This window comes from Aspergillus viridinutans, assembly GCF_018404265.1.
Source record: "Aspergillus viridinutans IFM 47045 DNA, scaffold_9, whole genome shotgun sequence".
Lineage (NCBI taxonomy): Eukaryota > Fungi > Ascomycota > Eurotiomycetes > Eurotiales > Aspergillaceae > Aspergillus > Aspergillus viridinutans.
Window position 1 is genome coordinate 835,408 of NW_025091225.1, and position 20,359 is coordinate 855,766.

A 20,359-nucleotide genomic window follows, 5' to 3' on the forward strand; every position below is an offset into this window, starting at 1 on the left:
TTGCACTACTGATAATCTGTTGCCAGATCTCCCAGTGCTCTTTCTCACCAGCGCTAGAGACCTGACCACCAGAATGTAGATAACACCAGGTGCCTTGATATTAATCAGCTCTGCATCACCATTCCAGAAGTAGTCAAGCTGCAAGCGGTACTAGCTAGGAGGATTTTTTATGTCTATCCTTTAATATTTTTAATGTCAAGATAGTGGGCATGGGTCATCTGGACGATAAGACCAGACATTTCCAACCTTGATCTGGTGCATAATATTTTACGTAGGATTATTATGAACATACAGATTGATACCATTAGCAGGTTCAGTCAGATTGGAAGGAAATTTTATTCTTGCAACAGTATAGTCAGGATTACTACTGGGTACCTTGAGCATATCATTGCATCTTATAGGCTCGTACATAGCAAGGCTGTGCTGTGCGGCTCGGCCCTCGCCGAGCCGTTATGCTGAGGTGGGCCATCCTTAATAGGCGTGGTCCGCTGAGGATACCTCCAATCAACTTGTTGTTTCTTGTCTACCTGACGCAGTCATGGCACTGTGCCCCTTGCTGGCGTCAAGCATAAGCGCAGGCATTGAGGCGCAGTTCATTAGCGCGAATTGCTGAAACTGCTATATTAACACCCAGCCCCCGTCAGTGGAAGAATTAACCGGCTTTTTTGTATATATCTATTTGCTGTACACTTCAGATCCCAAAATTCTTTGAAACTGCAAAGATATCCTTTAGCCAAATAAGTTGGAACACCAGAGCATTGCCAGGAGACTTCTGGTGTGACAATCATCTCCTCCAGTACACATACCTGCTAATGCCTTGATACAGTGAATCTGAATTCTTGCACAGTCGATACGTGGGATAGTGTGGTTCTTAATATACAGTCCTATTCTTCAGTACTTGTTACTGTGAGATTATATACGAGGCCATTGACCATGCCAGATCGGATCGATGCGATATCTAAACAGAGGCGCGAGGATCGGGAACGGCGTCAAAGGGAACGCAGAAGGCGTACACTCACAGAGAGAATCGCTCGGGAGATGGGTCGAAGTGCAGATTCAATTACTGACGAAGACATACAAGAGCATTTCAGGATGTCGAGCGAGCGGGAGGAAGCAGAGCACGCAGCAGAGCACGCCCGCCGGCAGGCTCTTTCACCGGAGGAAAGACGACAAGAGGACATTGGATCCGATAAACGCAATCTTATGCGCCATCTGAAGCCGCAGTTTTTGTCTGGCTTCTCTGGTGATGCTCAATTATCTCACTATCCCATCTTCCTGCTACAGAAAGCACCTGACTCGCGTAATGGAGCAACCTGCCGGGGGATTTCTTGTACCGATCGTATCCTTCCCGGTGATTATAGGATTGCAGTGTCCCCGGGCCGTAATGTATACGGAAGCCCAGGTAAGAGTGGATCCCTTTCGGACTATGGTTCTTCTTCTGAAATTAGGGCTTTCTATAGACTACTATCATGTGCATTGTTTCGAGGAACTTCTCGACCTGACGTCGCCACATTTTGTTTCGCGCTTCGAGCCCGCCATAACGAAGTACATTCCTGACCATGGAGCACAGTGCATTTTGGAGGAATGCACTCGCAAATGGAAAAGTCAAATAGAAAGTGCAAACACCGAACCGCACGAGTGGAGCATAGCAGATGGCCATTGGGAACAGATCAGGCAAAGCTCGCGCCGGGCCCGGCAGGAGGCGTATCTCGAATATCAACGAATGAGTTACGCAATTCCGTTTTAATTCATCTACCCCTAGTGACTAACATACTACTCTCTATAGACCTGATTGACGCGGCTCCTGAAGCTGATGACTCTCCCAGCATGCCCGGTTCTGACTGGAATATCGCGGATTATATTCCTTCTGAAAGTGACCCTGCATATGATGCACGAACCTTGTTGAGCAGAGCGCTTACAGAATGGAAAAACGATCTGGTAGGTGAAACAACAGTTGCTTTGGTGCTCCCCGAAGATTCGTCTGAAAGGTACCACGCCCAGTATACTATATTTCACTGACAATATGCATTATCCAAATCGACAGAGACTGGTATTTTCAGAAATAACAGAATTGAGTGACGAAGAACGTATTGAGAGGGAGGCTTTGGGTAACTCAATTAGACAGATCAAGAGCTATGGAGTTGTGCGAATGCCGAATCTCATGCCCTTGTACTGGGACTAGATTAACTTCTGATGTTACCGGAGAAATGGGCCACCCGAAGCATTTCTCATAGATTTTAAGCTTGTGGATAGCAGCAGCATCTCTTATTAGACATATTCGCTTCTTGGAGCCAAACATTCATGCTCGCATCGCGAGTGTGGCCGGACAGCTTTACTCCTGCTTCCTAGATCAAGCCTTCTAATCAAGAGGAGGTCTACATGACCAGAAATAGAAATATATGCTTTTGAGAGTCTGAGAGTACCTCGATACATCATGATATTTTGACTTAGTCATGTATTATACAAATTTACAAACGCTTTACACAGTTCGTTTCTAAATATCCCGTTTCCTTACTATAGAATTTAGATTAAGACGATAGATTAAAAGGAGGATCTTCATCTGTATCTAGGACTATACCTATGATGACATACAAATATGGTGAACATAGATTGGCTAACAGGTGGACAAAGGGATGAAAGTACGCCTAGGGGCTGGGGTTGATACTCAGAGGCTAAATCACTGCCTATGATGGATTATCCAATGGCTCCTGGGTGGTAGGAATGATTGTCCAGCCTCAGTGACAAGATATCAACCAATAGGCAGGTGCTCAAGAGTCAGCCTTGTCAGAACACACGATTACCCCTCCCTCCCTTCCAACTCTTCCTCGACATCTCCCGTACGCAGTTAGATTCCTTCGCTTTTGGATACGTGAGTTCCCTGAGCCTGGTTTCACTAATTATGCTCTGTTTCTCTTTCCGACACGATGGCCTTAACGCACGATGACTACACGGTCGCGTGGATATGCGCCCTACCGTTGGAGATGGCAGCGGCAAGCGTCATGCTGGACAAGACCCATAATCTCCTGCCTAAACCTTCCACTGATCCGAACGCATACGTCCTTGGTGAATTGAACGGCCATTATATCGTGATTGCCTGTCTGCCAGATGGCATATATGGAACCATATCTGCTTCCACAGTCGTGGCTCACATGGTCTCGACCTTCCCACGGGTCCAGTTTGGCCTGATGGTGGGAATCGGAGGAGGGGTACCTAGTACCAGTAATGACATCCGGTTGGGTGATGTGGTCGTCAGCAAGCCGGTCGGAAGATACAGCGGAGTGATCCAATATGATTACGGCAAGGCAGTTCAAGGCGGAGATTTCGAGCCGACTGGCACATTAAACAAACCACCACAGACTCTTCTGACACATGTGGCTCATCTTGAGTCGAGGCAGATGATTAGAAGAGAGGATGCTATTTCGACAATAGTGCGGGATGTACTGGGTCGAAATCCTGACATGAAAGACCGATTCTCGCCCCCAAATCAGCAGTCTGATTATCTATTTCGTTCCTCGTATCACCATGCCGACCCAGAAAGCAACTGTGAAAAGTGCGATAAAGAGCAATTGGTCTGTCGACCGCCGCGTACAGCCAACACACCTCATATCCACTATGGGTTGATCGCATCTGGAGATCAAGTGATGAAGGACTCTGAAACTCGAGACCGTCTTGCTGATCAGCATGGCATACTCTGTTTCGAGATGGAAGCAGCAGGCCTCATGGATGGGCTTCCGACTCTGGTGATCCGCGGGATATGCGACTACTGCGACTCTCATAAACAGAAAGAGTGGCAGGGATATGCGGCTTTGACAGCAGCTGCCTATGCGAAATGGTTGTTGTCGGCCATGCCCGTCTCTCGCATGAATCAGAGCTTGATAAAGAGCAACAGCAGAATGGGTCACTACATGGTTCCACTGGGAAGGAATCCGCGGTTCGTTGGTCGTCGAAATGAAATCACCAGACTGGAAGAACTAATTACAATGCAAGGCGGGCCCAGAAAGGTCGCCATTACAGGATTAGGAGGGGTTGGGAAAACACAAGTGGCCTTGGAGCTTGCGTACCGCATACGGGATCGAGATAAGGAGTGCTCGATATTCTGGGTCGCATGCACTAGCTATGAGGTGATCGAGCAGACGTACCTGAATATGGCGCAAGCTCTTGGACTTCACGATGTGAAGCCGGCAGAAGTCAAAGAGCAAGTTGAAAGATACCTCAGCTCCGAGCAGGCTGGGAAGTGGCTTCTGATTTTTGACAATGCTGATGATATGGACATGTGGCTGTCAGATGATGGTGCAGGTCCAGCTCTTGAAGACTTTCTCCCGCAGAGTGAACAAGGCCGCATTCTGTTCACCACAAGGAACCGGAAGCTTGCTGTGGAGCTAACATCCTCCAATATCATTCCTATTCCAGATGTGGATGAGGACACTGCATTAAGAATTCTCGAAAGGTCACTGGTAGACAAAGGTCTGCTTCAGGATCATCTCACAGCAGTTACTGTTCTGGAGAAACTGGCGTTTCTGCCCTTGGCGATCACGCAGGCATCAGCATACATTAACAAAAATGGCCTGAGCCTGTCCACCTACTCTGTGCTTTTACAAGAACAGGAAGCAGAGGTAGTGGAACTCTTGAGTGAAGACTTCAAAGATGAAGGACGCTATAAGGATCTCCAGAACCCAGTGATCACCACATGGTTGATCTCATTCAAACAGATCCAACGCCAGGATCAATTGGCAGCTGACTTTCTATCTTTCATGGCTTGTATTAATCCACGCAACATCCCTCGGTCCCTTCTTCCCGTGGCAACATCCAGAAAACGCGAAATTGATGCTTTGGGACTTCTGAACGCATATGCATTTATCAACGGCCAAGATACAGGCATACACCTACACAGACTAGTGCATATTGCGATGAGGAACTGGCTACGGCAGAATGCACTGTTTAGTTACTGGATCCGGAGGGCCGCTGATCAGATGCGCAAAGTGTTCCCAGATGATCATTACACAAATCGAGGACTTTGGAGAGAATATCTCCCACATGCCTTATCCCTTGCATATGAAGACGAATTCACAGCACAGTGGAAAGAGTATACTGATTTGATTGAGAATATTGCAGACTGCCTGCAAAGTGATGGAAGATATCGCGAAGCCGAGGTGCTATATACCGAGCTAATAAGGATCAAACAGGAGGAAACTGGGCCCAATCATCCTTCTGTTTTATTCACCATGGCAAAACTGGCATTAACTTACCGGGATCAGGGACGATGGAGTGAAGCTGAGAGGCTAGAGGTGCAGGTATTAGAGCTAAGGAAGACTGTGCTAGGGGCTGAACATCCTGATACTCTCACTGGCATGGCAAATCTAGCATCAACTTATTGGGAGCAGGGACGATGGAATGAAGCTGAGAAGCTTGAGTTGCAAGTATTGGAGATGAGGAAGACTGTGCTAGGGACTGAACATCCTGATACTCTTATCAGCATAGCAAATCTAGCATCAACCTACTGGGATCAGGGGCGATGGAATGAAGCTGAGAAGCTTGAGATGCAAGTGTTTGAGATGAGGAAGACTGTGCTAGGGGCTAAACATCCTGATACTTTCATGAGCATGGCAAATCTAGCATTAACCTACTTAAATCAGGAACAGTGGAGTGAAGCTGAGAGCCTAGGAGTGCAAGTACTGGAGATGAGGAAGACTGTGCTAGGGACCGAACATCCTGATACTCTCACCAGTATGGGAAACCTGGCATTAATCTACTGGAAGCAAGGACGATGGGATGAAGCTGAGAAGCTTGAGTTGCAAGTGTTGGAGATGAGGAAGACTATCCTAGGAGCTGAACATCCTGATACTCTTCTCAGCATGCACAACATGGCCTATACCTGGAAATCCCTAGGAAAGCTGCAAGACGCCTTGGCCCTAATGGAAAAATGTTCTGAGCTTCGCAACAAAACATTGGGGCCTAATCACCATGATGCCATATCCTCGTCGCGCTCTCTCAACAACTGGAAGGACATCCATAATCCATTACCAAGCGAAAAGCCCCCGACGGCGGGCAGTCAAATAGAAGGGTCACAACATCCGGAGACTGCAACAGGACATACAGCAGCTGCGGTGATCGCACTGCCGCCCTGTGAAGAGCGCGTCAAGTCACCTCATACGCAGAGATGGACCACTGCAAAATCAGTTCTTGGAGATCATCCCCTTCTCATGGCTTCCAGAAGAATCTCAGTAGAGCAGGGAGGGCAAGACTTGCAAGAAATAGACTGATTTGACATTGTCACCTGCGCTCATCTCTCGCCATTGAATGAATCATTTTAATCTGTGGCTCTGGTATGGCTAAGCTTACCACGATCGACTTGAATCCCGCGACTGAAGCGCTGGAGAGTAGCCAGCCGTATTACCCCGGAAACAGTGCACGACCTCGGGGGCGTATCGCTACAAGGGCTGTCATCGGTGTATCTACATTGACGGAGCGATGAGTCCTCAATGAAAGATTCGTTTTTTTGCTGCTGCACAGTAGCTCATTTCGAAGACTACCTGTTGTATGTAGATGGTTAATCTAAAAATAGGATAGGCGACTCCAAGTCAACATCACATCAGACATGGCCCTTCCTCAGTTCCTCCGAGATAATCCGCAAATTCGGGTTCATAGCTTCTCCTCGTGGACATTTCCTATCCACACAGGTGGTCTTCTGATTGGCAAGCATCTCTTCGGCGTAAAACAGTCTGACTGCTCTCGATACCTGTTGTGAAATCAAGACCCTTGTGATCAACTACGTTCCCGAACAAGCTGAAGTTGCGTAGGTTCTCTGGAAGGGGAGTGTTTGAAGGAGTGGGCAAGGTTTCGGACCTCGCCCATGCCTGCATCTTCTGTCGGAGACTTGATTGTCGGTTTTGTAGTTGCCATGGGAGGGATCCCTTGTGTCTACCTGGCATCCCATTTTGATGTTTGCAGTTAGGCCGCCACCAGGAGAACAAGAGATCACGGATGAAGTGAGAGAAGTAAGAATAGCCGAGAGCATCATGTGATGTTCTCATGATTGATACCTCTTAAAGCAGCTGTGATAGCCATTGTCCCTGTGTGAAGAAACGCGGTGCTACAACAGGGGGAGTGTAGGAACTCCTCGGAAATGGCTGAGTAAATGTCACATTCACAATCCGATGCATAGCAAAATGATGTTGTCATCCTCAGCGCTTATAGACCTCAGACTTCAGCGTATACCGGCTTTCGACCCGACGAGCCGATGAGCTTAATTCCCCGGCAGGCTTCAAAGACTCGAACTCCTGTCGACAGTAGCTCAAGAATTGGGGCGTAAAGCTAACGAGCTTCCTCATAAGGTATGGCAAGAATTCCGTTACTTGATATGAGCTAGTTCTTTCGACATTGAGGTTCCACGCTACCAGTCACGTCCACTTGGCCATCGTCAGTTGGTAGAATATCATTTGGTAAGAAGAATTTGGCGATTTGAGCAGGCGAGTAGAAGAATTCAGATTGTACCAAATGTTTCGCATCATACTGCAAAGTCGCAAAAGGGGATTTGAACTGTCGATGGCCCAGCTCCTGCGAGTGTTTTGATAGTCGTGCAGGGAGCAGGTCGAGCTCGCCATGGCGGCGATTGCGCGCGTCGAGGCGTGGCATCCGACTGCGCGGCCGAGTCTGGATCTCACTACGAGAATTTTTCGGGCGTCGCTGGCGAAGTTGGGGACGCTGATCGTGTCTGACTCGCCGGATGGAACATCTCCTGCTGCGGCGGGGCGGGTGTATCCGGTTGATTTGCAGACGGAGATCCAGGCCCCACAGACCACCCCGATGGCGTATACGGGGACTGAACTGGGCGTATCGAGTCAGGATGTTTGGGATTATATCAGTTGGGTGGGACATACGGCATGGGCTGATGTGCAGGGTCAGGCTAGTACACTGGACCTATGGTCCACGCCGGGGTGGTGGCAGGTTTAGAGGAAATGTACATTGCGATACAAGCATAGCGTAAACTAACTACCCATATAACTCCGGTCGATCATGCCTCGACCCCTCCAACCCCGTAGCCATATTGTGTCTCTGCGTGGCAATCTCCGCTGGGCCTGGATAGTATACAGCTCCGGGGTAGACCTTTTCATTGACCGGCGGTGCTGGCGCTGCCGGCGCTCGCCTTCGCATCCGGATAAAAAAGATCAGTAGACCCAATGCGACTAGCAGCGGGACGCCTAGTCCAACACCTAACCCCGCGCCGAGCGTCATCGCAGAGATAGAGGTATCCGACGATTTTGGAGTACTTGTCCCTGTCCCTGTGGATGCCGTAGCAGTCGCAGACCCAGTAGTCGTGACAATATCCCCCGTAATCGTCCCCCTCGCCGTCTTGGTGGACGAACCAGAACCCGACGACGTAGTCGTGATAATGTCCTGCACCCCGGAAGAAGAAGCAGACGCAGAAGAGCTCGCATTTCCATTCCCATTCTTCGCAACCTCCACCTCCCCACTCGCCCACTGCCACTGCCCCAGATTCGCACGGCAGACGTCCGTCGCCCACCCCGCATATCCGCACGTGAACACATTCGTTGAGGAATTGGGGCACGAGTAGAGATTTGCCCAGTGATCTGGGATCGCTGCATTTAAATTAGTCCCAAGGCCAGACAGCAAGGCAAAGGGGGAACAGAGAACGCGTACTATCGAGGCAAACATGCGGACAGTCCTGGACCGGCCAGGATTTATCGGCGCAGGCACCGCGATAGGCGATGTTAAGGGTTGCGCCGTAGCAGAGGCCGTTGGAGAGGCAGGCTTCGCCCTTGAGACAGCAGGATTTGCTGTTGGGGCAAGGGGTGTAGTTGTTGTCTGTGTCACCGTTGGGCCAGTAGCATGTCGCCGTGACTGGTGTGAGGGTGAGGAGGAGGATGAGAGATATTGCCGTGAGAGACATTGTGCTGCTTGAGACAGCGTTAGAAGTTAGAGAATGGCAAGATACGTCGAGCGGCTCTTTAAGTTATTTCATCTGATGATTATTTAGGAAGGCTAAGCGTCGGGGAACTGTTGGAATGTACGTGTTGGACCCTGACATGTCAGCGCTTAGGGATACTGACATCTGCTGTATTAGTGGATGATAGGGAGTTGGTTTGTTTTGAGGATTTGCAGTCATGTTGAAGGAGGGTGTATTATAGTTGGCTAAACATTCAAAGACGGGGTTAGATTCGAATGGCAAGTTGATCTGCGACGATCATAATAACAAAGTGATGTTATTGTTGGAAAAAGAAAGATGAGGAGTGCCTCTCTTGATGCATTTCAACTAGCCCTTCTGACATTTATGTCAAGAATAAATACTCCATATTCTGTGGTGACGGCGAATTACTGCATCTGGTATAGCATGCCTAATTGGGGAAAGCACTTTGATGCTGCTTAGCATCATGGTGCGTGAAGCAGTGTGATCTATATAGATGGCCTCCTTGCCTGCCTGCCTCTCCTCATTACTTTCCCATTCTTTAACACTGTGTTGACTCAGACTAACTTAAGCTATTTTTGCCATTGGGCCAGTCTCTCCATGCACTGCACGGTAGTCTGCACCTTACCACCCCCTTTAACTATAGTAAGTTAGGATCATTTCCCATTACTTTTTAAGCTGTCCTCTGATTAATCTTCTCTCCTTTTAGCTGAATAGAAGAACACAGCAGAATTTAACATAATCACAAAATTATGCAGGCGGCTTACTCTGAGAATTCACACTACAGTCATAATGAGCAACACTTGCGGTATAAGTCTGAAAAAGGGCAATGTGTGGCACAGACAGTATGGGTAGTTCACGCGGGATTGGCTCGTGAGTCATGACATGAGAGGTTAGTAGGCTGAAATTGTGATAAGTGCCTTAAGACCCACATCAACTGTGCTAAAGGTCTTTAAGCCACTGGCCAAGCTGTGCTAAGCCATATTTAACAGTCAGACATTGCTCCGTCTGCCATTTCACCAACTATGGATGTTGACTTAGGGGTGCTGTGATGCATGGAGCTCAATCACTAATGTCACACCACATAATCAAGGCACCATCAGAGCCACCGGCGGAGCCCTAACATATCCATGGACAGGATGGCAGCGCGACCTAGAGTCAGGGGGCTTTCAGCATTGACTGAGAATGACATGCATGCACAGATGAACCAGCTAGTAATCTTGATGGACTTTCTTCGCGATCAGATACACTCTTAACACAGTTGGTGACTAAACAAGATGGCTTCTGCGGCCCACACTGGGTGGCCGGCGCAGTTGTAACTGCGGAGCAGAGTGCAGAAGGCAATCAACCCCCCTACCATCCTCCCATGAACATCCATAATGACGTCAGGTATGGCTTCGATTTTAACTCACCTCAAGGTCAGCATTATGAGATTCGTCTTGTTTAGCATGGTGGCTGTGGAGGTGCTGGATAGGGTTGAGGGCAGGCATGCCCAATACCATGATTTGGGACTCGAGGTTCACAAGGATGACAATTAACAGGTGACGGGGATATACTATGACTAGACAATACAGCTAGGCCATCCAAGACAGTAGACTCACCCTGTCACCTCTTGTTCAAGATCCAGACTTCTAATTTGTTTCAACCCTAGCCAGTCGTGGACCTGTGACTTTAGATTGTATTCTCGTTTCATGAAGTCTAGTGAAATATATGAAAATCCTATATATACTATAACAAACTCAGTAGGATAGGTATCTGTTTACTTCGCTGATGATCATGGTCCTAGTCATTAGCCTGTTGTCTTCGCAGTCACACTCCCAGCTGATCAAAGTCAACCGCTGCAGATGAATAAGTGTGGTGAGTAGGGGCCGTGTTGTTTTGCTGTAAGCACTAATTCAGGAGAAGATACCTCACCACCATTTATTGGTGGATTGATTGACAGGGTGAAGTTCCCCTCCCTAGGGAAGTTCCCCTTCTCACCTGGGAAGTTCCCCACTCCTCTAAAAAAGCCGTCTTCACCCTAAGAGAAGCTCCTTTTTCCCAACCGTCTTCTTCCGCCGGGGAATCTTCCATCTAATTCAGTACATGGCAGACGAGAAACTCCAAAAATGAAAGAAATGGAGGGAGGAGCATAGAAAGCGGCAGAAAGTGCTTCATATCCTAAAGTGAGTTCAATGGGGTTCATACAATTTTGATTTTCCAACCTTTGACAACGCAGGCATTCTTGAGCTTCAACAATTCATATGTAAGTTGGATGAGAAAGCAAATTAGGTGAAACCAAGAGAGCACATTATCACTGACATTATAGAAAGCCTGCTTATGTCTAAGCGTCCACTGGAGATTATCACAATGGTACCATCAATCTTCCTAACATCAGATAGGGACTTGATTCCCCCGAATGATTCACAGGCTCTGCATAATTGCCTTGATAAAAAGTTTAATAAGCTGCTACTTCACCAAGCCTCATTGTCTAGGAATTCACTCTGTGGTCATAAACTGACCTTAGATGCGTTCTAGAAGCATCTACGGGAGCAGCCAAACAAGATGATAGATATTTATGACTACGCGGTGATAGAGCCTACTTTAAGAACATAAAGATTAACAGTCCAGGAAGTATCATTGCACGAGCGACATCCTATCAATCTCCTGGATATCAAGAACAGAATTAGGGACTTCTGCCTGATTGAAATAGTCTAACATGATCTTTACAGCAAAACATCCTGCCTATCCCCAGATAATATTGGAAAAACTAACTCAGACTGGAAAGATAATCGAAGAGAATTCTTCCTTCTCAGCAGGGCAAATGCGATATCATCTATCCATGTGGATAATGGAGGTCAGCTAATGTGGATCTTAATCCTCAAAGGCCAGAAGATCTGGTACTTTCCTCGCAAACTGACTAGTGATGCTGTTCGGTTGTTAGCTATTATAGGCTCTCAGTGTCCTCGAGGATATGAGGAAGGCTGGGTATGGTAGAGCTATATGTAGGGGACCTGTTGTAAGTATATTATAATAGATTGTATCAGAGTATCTAGCTGATATTCCTTTCAGGGTCATGCCTCCTAGTTGTCCACATGCAGTGTTCACCCTAGATGACTGCCTTGCTGTTAGTGGCTATTTCTATACAGCTTCACACCTCGGTTCAACGCTCCGCGGGCTCAAACTTCGAAGATTATCCAGCAATATGTAACAAAGATCTACAAGCCAACTTCTATGATCTTCTCTATAGTGTTTTTGAGAACGCGCATATCATCAACATGTCTTTGCAGCAAGCTAATATCTTATTATCCTCTTCTCTGTTTCTTGATACCTTGGATGCAACATCTCTCGCCACCTTGTTCTGAATAAATAGACGTAGCAGTAGCGCTTGCAGCCAACACTCTAGAGTTCTGAAATAACTGGAATCAAGCCTGAGCAATAACGGTCACCTTATGGCAAACCATTCCCTCTTTGTTAATGCTCTAGAATGTCTCCAGAAACGAGTTGTGAACGGTTTGGAGGCTGAATGACAGTATCAAGTGTTCCCAGCAACCGGTCCACATCGTTGCTGTTGTCTCTTCCTTCCCTTCTGTGGTCCTCTTCGTCTAGGAAAGCCACGAGTGGCCGTCTATTGAGCTCTGTCATATTGTGTACCATCCCCATGTTGTTAATTAGCTTTCTATTGTCAAGGATGCCGGAGTATGGTTAAATAACATGTGTCAGGTCGACCGATCTTGAACCCTCGCGAGGATAACGTGCCATGAATGAAAAACTTAACTGCATTGATTAACAATAAACCGTCCTATCCGCCGAAAATCAAGGGAAGTCCAGTATTCACAGCGAGCATCAAAGTTGGCAAAAAGAAGTGAATAGCCTTTACCCCCCTTCCTGTCTTCCGTAGGATACATGATTCCTGCTCGCTTGGAAATCCGAGCTTCCAAAACCTCAGTAAGGCCAGTCGGATCCTCATAAAAAAGACTTCGAAGCAGCTCATTGTTACTCAGATCGAAGTAGGACGACTGATGATAGGGATCGTGATAATTTCGTTGCCATCGGCACCCATGACGGAGGCTGGTTCAGACCCATATAGACAGTGACATCGTGAGGGTCTCTATTGACTGGGGTTTCCCGGATATCATTGATGAGGTCGTCGAGGATATCTCGATCCGACCAAGTGTAGAAAGTCAACCTCTCCGGAACAGCGAACCATGGATTGCCAGATTCCCTGTACAAGTGTCAGCGCAGTCCAACGAAGCACCCTTTGTAACGAAAATAATGAATAAGACCCTGTGAAGGTGTAGACTGAAGTACTCCATGATCATCCGGACACTTTTTCTTAAACCAGTATTCTTGTGGGTCGTTCTCAAACAAACGCTCGTCTTCGAGGGTATCGTCGTGTTGATCGTTATTGTTATCGCCGTCGTCCTACGGGGAGGAAACACTCGCTTTCGTGCTGGCAACAAACTACTTCGTCTTTCTCAACGTTGGATGACGAGATATCCATCGTATCGCGCTTCGATATAATTTGTCATGGCTCGGGATGTCGGCGGACTTTGCAAAGGTCAGGAAAAACGATTCCACGCGTCCCCAATATGCGGGGAGGGCAAAGAAACAGAAAATAATGAACGACACGAAAATGCGCGGATAGATTGAAGCATGGGCACGGAAAATAGAGAAAGCCAAAGAGGCGAAGAGGTTAAAACCAGGTATTAGACCCTCCATTACAGGCAGCATCATAGGGGATAGTACACCAGTGAAATTGAGAGGAGAAGCCATACGGACGCGGAATAGATAAATGAGACTGTGAAGATGGTAATGTGAGGGGGGACAGGCTATTTATTATACTTTTCGGGGTACAAACAGAGACGAAGGGTAGACGAAGGACATGAAGGAAAGGACAATGCAGCCTGCAGAGTCTGGACACTTAACATCTCTCTGACTTGTTTTTCAATCCTTGTGGCCCTGGTCCTAGAAACCAGGCTTTCAAATCAGCTTCAGAGTTACATAGGGCCAAGATAGACAGGAACACCGCCGTTGTCGAACGCTTACACACGAAGCAGTATCCTATGAGACACATACGACGTAACTTCAAGCAATCAGTACTTGTTCAACCTGTGACATCAGTACACACCTTGCGCGTCATTCCCCATGTGGGTGGTGCTGGCGTTCCAGGTCGCGTGGACACCTTGCTTTGAAAATGTAATGGAGTAATAAACATATAGGGATCAAGCTGTCGAATGAAAGCTTCGAGGGTCTCTTCGACGTTATAAGTAAATAGCTAGGATACACGGTGAAGACACTCCTCCACCAATTTATTCCAATAACAAGCATTCTCAGCACCCATTCCAGGGCCTGCTATAGGCCGCAGAATTCCGAGGCCCGGACAGGCTTGCCATCTTCATCAAGGACGATAAGACATTGTTCCCGTTCAAGCTCGAGTATATCCCAGACTCTCAAGGGTACATTTGATCTTGCGGTATCAAGAGCCAGTTGGAGTGTAACTCGATCTTCTGGGCTAAGATTTGTGGCTTTTATTTGGACTGGGCAGGCAACGGGATAGGCATTATCAGGGTCACTTCGAAAGTGGGCAGCGAGAAAGATTTGGCGATGGCTGACGGAATATCCGAGATAAGGTCCGAAGAAAGAGATACCAAATTGAGTCGCAGCTTCCATGAGGGCGTACGTTTTCTGCTGGGGGGCCGACTCCATTTGGTGAGTTTTGTGGTAGTCTGGTGCTGCCGTATTCGTAGGTATAGCTGAAATTGTGGGTTCGTGTTTTGATAAGCCAGAGCGTCGCCAGAATGCGAAGAAGTCCAGACAAAACATTGTAGTATGTAATTGTGCCTTGTCTGACTCAAGTCGCAGCGAGCTGTCCTGGTCAGATTTGGTATCTTTATAGATCTCTGTGTCATAGGTGATTGAGAAGATGATTAAAACAATATGTCACAGAGGAGGCACTAATGATCCTCAGATAACGCTCAAACAGTCTTGCATGCTTTGCAAGTAGCCTACATACTCATGTATTTTACATAGACTCATCAGAAATGAATGAAGTGCGAGTTACGCTGGTATTCCTCTATACTTCGGAAGACAAGGTATGACGATTGGCTACTGAGATTCCCTCGAATAGGTCTCTTTTTGGCTGACTTGTTCCACGCGGAACAAATCGACCAAATTCAGCTTAGTGTCAGGCAGGGTGATAGGTACATTGATGCGACAGAGAATATCGTATTTCACCTGGTACCTAGAAAGCTGTTGATATCCTGGCGGATAGATTATTACAACTATTTTTAAAGGGTATAAATATTTTACTAAGAGCTATCGCTGGCCTTATCGTTTCCTCTTCCATGCAATTTGAACACAAGCTGAAGCAGACTACATAAAAGCCGTGGTTTTGTGTCTTCTGTCACTTTATACTCTCTCGTGTCAACTTCTACTACCTCTCATATCATACACCCAGAAAACAATTACAAATAAAGGTTTGTTACGATCCGGATTTTTACGCATCAGACTTTGACAATGTTTTAGATGTGTGTGTGGGAGGACAGCTTCTATCAGGGCTGCGGTTGTCCTGCTGGCCACAGGTGGCTTAGGGCTGGATCGTGCCCTCGAGGCAATTGCACCGCCGACACAACCGACCCTCCACAGAACACACTTATTGTCTGGATACCTGGAAACTGTCCCCGCCATCAATACCCAACTCCGCCAAGTTCGCAGGAGAGTCATCCCTAGTTAATATTCCTGACGAGGAAAGAACGTTGATGACACATCTGTTATTGGGATTAAGAGGGAGGAAATAGATTGAGTACCGTGCTTATCACTTCGGAGATAGGAAGACTTTCCTATTGGCTACTTTTTGTCACTTTTGCTGCCAATCGAGGACGTCGTATGGGATCACTTTTTGTATCTTAGGACCCCGAGGTACGGAGTAGAGTATAAGGTTGAATCTCAATCCATAGCAGGCCGACAGGGGAATCGGTCGGTCGTGGTCCGATTAGCTAATATGGACTACCTAGTTAACTAGTTATTTACATTCATAGTAGCAAAAGGTAACATCATGACATCCGAAGACAACATATACCGGTTAGTCTGTAGGCCAAGGCGGTTAGTCCCGAAATTTTGTGACTGCGTCTGCGCTTGGGCTCAAGTTGGGGCCCACATTATGGACTCTGGAGTACCCAGTCGAATGTCTCGGTGACATACACCCTCTGTGAAGATGGAGGTACTGACGGGGACACCGAAACTAGCATTACAGGATCTCCTCTCACGCCTCCGGCTTTTATAACAGGGGACTTAAACTTGTTCTTGCTGGGATGCCAGTCCGCTGCTGACGTGTGTTTCCTTGGCGTTCCTACCACCCCGCATATCGCTGAGGTCTAGACTGGTGGCTGGCTGCCCATGCGGAAGAATCACCGCCTGCGAAAGGTCCTTGTGACCAGGACCTGTCCAGAGCAACTTCCACTAGCTGATCCTGGAATTGTATCCCCCTCTTCGTGTAGTGTTGCCATAGCTAGGGGTTCAGCATGTGCAATTCGAGCGCTCATGCAGGCCCTCAGTGTGATAGTGGCCCGCCCATAGCTTGATCCTTGAATGCTGACTCCCCATCGATGGAGATGTCATACCTTCGACTTTCACTTCCCTTGGAGCTTTATCATAAGAGTCATTGACTGTAGAATGGCACTGGAGGCATTCTCTGTGGCTTGCAATGCCATCATTGAAGCTGAACAGCTTTCGCAACTTGTCAGTCAGCAAGAGGTTTGTGGATATGGCCCTTGACTATACAATTGCTGAGTGGAACAGTTCATCGAATGCCTCCGAAAACTTTGGAAAAAGCTACCAAAGACGACCAAAGACAAAATCAACAAAAGCCACCCACGCCCACGCCATCGCAAAATTACCCAGAGCAAGATTGTCATTCCAGCAGAGGACCAGGCCAACATTGCCAAATGGTTACAGAACCGCAACCAGTTCTTTGACGACGACGACGACGACGACGACGACGACGACAGAGAAATTGCACGCCACTGCCAGATCTCCAGAGCTTATAGAGCAGTCGTTCAGGCAGAATTGCGCCATTCCAAGGACAATTTACGCCTGCGATTTTTCAAAGTCTTATTCTTTCACCTCAAAGTGAGGTCTGGAGTTCAAAATTTCCGCGACAATACTGTCGATGGGATCGCGAGGGTTATAGGTTCAGCCATCAATATCGACATTGACCAAATCGCACGAAACATCACGTCATGGGCGAAAATCGGTAAGAAATATGACGGACTCTGTCAGGACCTGGCAAAACAATCTCCTAGCGAACCTTCTGGGAGCGAGGACCAATCTACCTTCGAGGGCTCAGATGCAGGCGATTATAAGGACTACATGTACCTCGGGCCTTTATTTTATTTGCCTTCCGATGTTACAGAGAGATGGTGAGTCTTACCAAACCTCTTCTCTACTTTTTGCGATGGAATAACACCCACTAGGTTGAAGGATTTAACACAGCGCGGACAACTTAGAGACCGCAAGATTAAAATGTTTATTGACCGGGGGATCTTTGAGGTTGACAATAAAGGGGCTATAGACACCTTGGTAGGCCGCCTGTTCTGTGGTGTCTGGGTGGAAATGGAAAAGGTCATGAAACGCCACTGTCTTCTCACGATTGAGAAGAACCATTCTCTTCACACTATTTACGGTGTGTATATCTTCCTGGCTGAGGACTCTGTGACTGATCGTACTTTTGTTAGAGTGGCGCACACAAAAGCCAATGCCAGCATTTCAAGTACGAGGGGCCTGTGTGCGAGACATCGTCTCGCCATCGAGTGCTAGTGCTATGTCCACTGACGAAGAGTCGGACATATCCGAACCCAGCCAATGTGTCCTTTCCGATACCTTGGTTACTGCCCAGCCTCGCGCTTCGTCTCTGATTATAGGGCAATCTCCTGAACAACAAGCAAGCCCATACGAAGACCTGGTCTTGCCATCGACGAGTACTGGTCCTATCGATGGGGGGTCTATCGTGTCCGACACCGGCACACGTGCCCTTTCCGGCACATTGGTTGTTTCCTCAGCCCACAGTTCCTCTCCCACCACAGGGGGATCTCCTGAACAACAAGCAAGCTCGTACGAAGACTTGCCATCGAGTACTAGTCCTATCGATGAAGGATCTATCGATGAAGGATCTATCGTTTCCGACACCGGCACACGTGCCCTTTCTGGCACATTGTCTGTTTCCCCAGCCCACAGTTCCCCTCCAGGCTTTGTTTATCAAGATGCTCCACAAGTTACTACCTGGGATTTTGACGCATCCCTGGAAGCTGCCTATCCTCCATATAACTCCTCAGATATAGCTTGCTCCAGTGGGCATCTCCCGCACGACCCAGACTTTAGCGCAGACCGGAGCATGTTCAATCTGGAACAATATGGCTGGGACGGCTTCCATCACTTTGACGTTGATCAGTACGGACAACCCGGGTATCACTATTTCGACCCAACGTTGTTCGGGGTTGAATCGATCCCTGTCGAGAACACAATGCGAGGTATATCTCATCCAGATCATTATAGCTGGGGCGGCTTCCATCACTTTGATATCGATGAGTACGGACAACCCGGGTATCACTATTTTGACCCAGCATTATTTGGACTCGCGGCTATGCAAAATGAACAGCCTGCTGTCGCCGTAAGCACATGCCAAAATGACGATCCGATTCCACCTTGTCGGTATAACGTTATATCAGATCTGATAGGGTCTATGTTCCCTGCAGGGGATCGCAATAACCATGTCCCTCAAGTCGGCGGGTCTACCCGGACTTTCAATACTCTGGGCCATCACCCATACATTTGTGCACACGACGGTCTCCTTCAGCGATGTCCTTTAACTACAACGATGCAGAACGAGTTGTCTCTTTGGCAGGACCAATCTGCTAGGAGGTGTTTACTTGGCCAGAGACCTCGCTAGGGCTTAATGTTTTGATATTTAATTATTGTTATAATTCGAGGATATCTAGATACGGTGCACAAGGATATATATCACATCTATGTAGAATATTTCGCCATAAAAAGAGCACCATTCAATCGAGCCTACACAGATCACCCTTGTGTAGGGGTAATAAATATAATAATTGCACCCGGGTCAACCTCAATCTCATCGTGGGTAATAGTATAGTTGCCATAACATATCTCGCCTCCGGGATTTAGGCACGCTTTCTCCGACAGAATAATAAGATATCGAGTCACTTTTTTCAGAATAACCGTCGGCTTCAGGAATTTCGTCACCGCAATCGTACTGTTCTATTTCCAATAATGTAAGATACAGTCCTTTGTTATCATATAGAATCACATACCGCCGGGAAGTCCATCTGATGCCGTAAGTCTGAAACCTTGCGTACAAGCAATCTTGTCCCATATACCACCTCGCTGTCTGTCTTGGAGAGTATCGCCCTCTTCTTTTCACCTTCGGGATCATTATCTATATCTGCTACTATAGCAGATATCTCCTCGAGAATGCTCTTCGCCGGATCACTAAGTTGGTCACCCATATTGCGTGGGAATTCGAAGACTGCAGATCTGTGGCCGGGAAAGCTTAGTTTTTTTACACCTCAAACACATGAAGAGCGGGCATGCTTACAACTTTGACTACATCAAGACATCTGTAGTCAGTTTTGGTGTCGTCCCTTTTGGGGGGGTAATGAGGGGTATGAAACTATTTTGGTACCAAACGGGTGGATGTCAGGTAGCAATCACGTGATCTAAAACAGACTGCCATGGAATGCAAACCAGGCAAACTGTACGACGGCCACTCACGTCGAGTACAAGAAGGATAGCCTGCCACACGTCTTTGCATTTGACCCTCGTTGATCTACTCCATCAGGCCTCACCATCACCCCACGATTCAGGCCTCACCGTCACCCCACGATTGACTCATCCACCATGTCTAGTACTGCTCAAATCCGCGAGAAGATATTCGAAAAGACCGAAGCACAAAGACTTGTGATCAAAGTGCATACAAACCAACTGGATTCCCATGATTATCGTGTCTCAGCAGGAAAATTCATCGACGAAATATTTCCAAACTGGGAGAATGATAGTCGAATTCATTTCCTTGCCATCGAAATAAGGGGAGATCGCACCTTTATGGCGGTCGATATCAACAATTCTGATTACAACTTCGATACAGCGCACAAAACAAAAATCGTTCTCCCTGTCTATGTTGTTTGGCAACATAAGCGAAGGGGATGGTTTGTTGTAAGATGGCCTCAGGAAGATGAGCCTCTTGCTACAAAAATAGCTGAGCTTCATAACCTCAATGGCTTCAAGGCCACGACACCGTTTCTTGCGAATTTCAACCAGCTTGTGATATATGAGAGGCCGCGTGATTCCTTTCACTCACCAGCATCGACAGGTTCCATCTCCGCTTGATGAAAGTGCCTAATCAGCCTTGGACGGTGGTAGTAGTCAGTCTCTTCAGTG

General features: G+C 47.5%; 7 protein-coding genes across 7 annotated transcripts; 4 read left to right on the forward strand and 3 right to left on the reverse strand.

The window, feature by feature from the left end:
* Positions 1-1,092: 1,092 nt before the first annotated feature.
* Positions 1,093-2,182, forward strand: Aspvir_009914 (uncharacterized protein; the record flags this gene model as incomplete). Its single annotated transcript, XM_043273052.1, has 4 exons — positions 1,093-1,402; positions 1,461-1,727; positions 1,787-1,938; positions 2,045-2,182. The coding sequence occupies 4 exons, from the start codon at positions 1,093-1,095 to the stop codon at positions 2,180-2,182; spliced, it is 867 nt and encodes a 288-aa protein (XP_043128987.1).
* A 742-nt stretch (positions 2,183-2,924) lies between these two features.
* On the forward strand, positions 2,925-6,260 carry Aspvir_009915 (uncharacterized protein; the record flags this gene model as incomplete). Its single annotated transcript, XM_043273053.1, has 1 exon — positions 2,925-6,260. One exon carries the CDS (start codon positions 2,925-2,927, stop codon positions 6,258-6,260), a length of 3,336 nt encoding a protein of 1,111 aa, XP_043128988.1.
* Positions 6,261-7,362: 1,102 nt separating this feature from the next.
* Positions 7,363-7,882, reverse strand: Aspvir_009916 (uncharacterized protein; the record flags this gene model as incomplete). The annotated part of the gene is given in 3 exon segments (XM_043273054.1): positions 7,363-7,650; positions 7,662-7,824; positions 7,878-7,882. 3 exon segments carry the CDS (start codon positions 7,880-7,882, stop codon positions 7,363-7,365), a joined length of 456 nt encoding a protein of 151 aa, XP_043128989.1.
* A 107-nt stretch (positions 7,883-7,989) lies between these two features.
* Aspvir_009917 (uncharacterized protein) lies at positions 7,990-8,908 on the reverse strand (the record flags this gene model as incomplete). Its single annotated transcript, XM_043273055.1, has 2 exons — positions 7,990-8,597; positions 8,659-8,908. 2 exons carry the CDS (start codon positions 8,906-8,908, stop codon positions 7,990-7,992), a joined length of 858 nt encoding a protein of 285 aa, XP_043128990.1.
* Positions 8,909-16,576: 7,668 nt separating this feature from the next.
* On the forward strand, positions 16,577-18,768 carry Aspvir_009918 (uncharacterized protein; the record flags this gene model as incomplete). Its single annotated transcript, XM_043273056.1, has 5 exons — positions 16,577-16,657; positions 16,703-17,322; positions 17,377-17,585; positions 17,638-18,569; positions 18,655-18,768. The coding sequence occupies 5 exons, from the start codon at positions 16,577-16,579 to the stop codon at positions 18,766-18,768; spliced, it is 1,956 nt and encodes a 651-aa protein (XP_043128991.1).
* A 211-nt stretch (positions 18,769-18,979) lies between these two features.
* On the reverse strand, positions 18,980-19,428 carry Aspvir_009919 (uncharacterized protein; the record flags this gene model as incomplete). Its single annotated transcript, XM_043273057.1, has 2 exons — positions 18,980-19,180; positions 19,234-19,428. 2 exons carry the CDS (start codon positions 19,426-19,428, stop codon positions 18,980-18,982), a joined length of 396 nt encoding a protein of 131 aa, XP_043128992.1.
* Positions 19,429-19,819: 391 nt separating this feature from the next.
* On the forward strand, positions 19,820-20,308 carry Aspvir_009920 (uncharacterized protein; the record flags this gene model as incomplete). The annotated part of the gene is made up of 1 exon (XM_043273058.1): positions 19,820-20,308. The coding sequence occupies one exon, from the start codon at positions 19,820-19,822 to the stop codon at positions 20,306-20,308; it is 489 nt and encodes a 162-aa protein (XP_043128993.1).
* Positions 20,309-20,359: the final 51 nt, after the last annotated feature.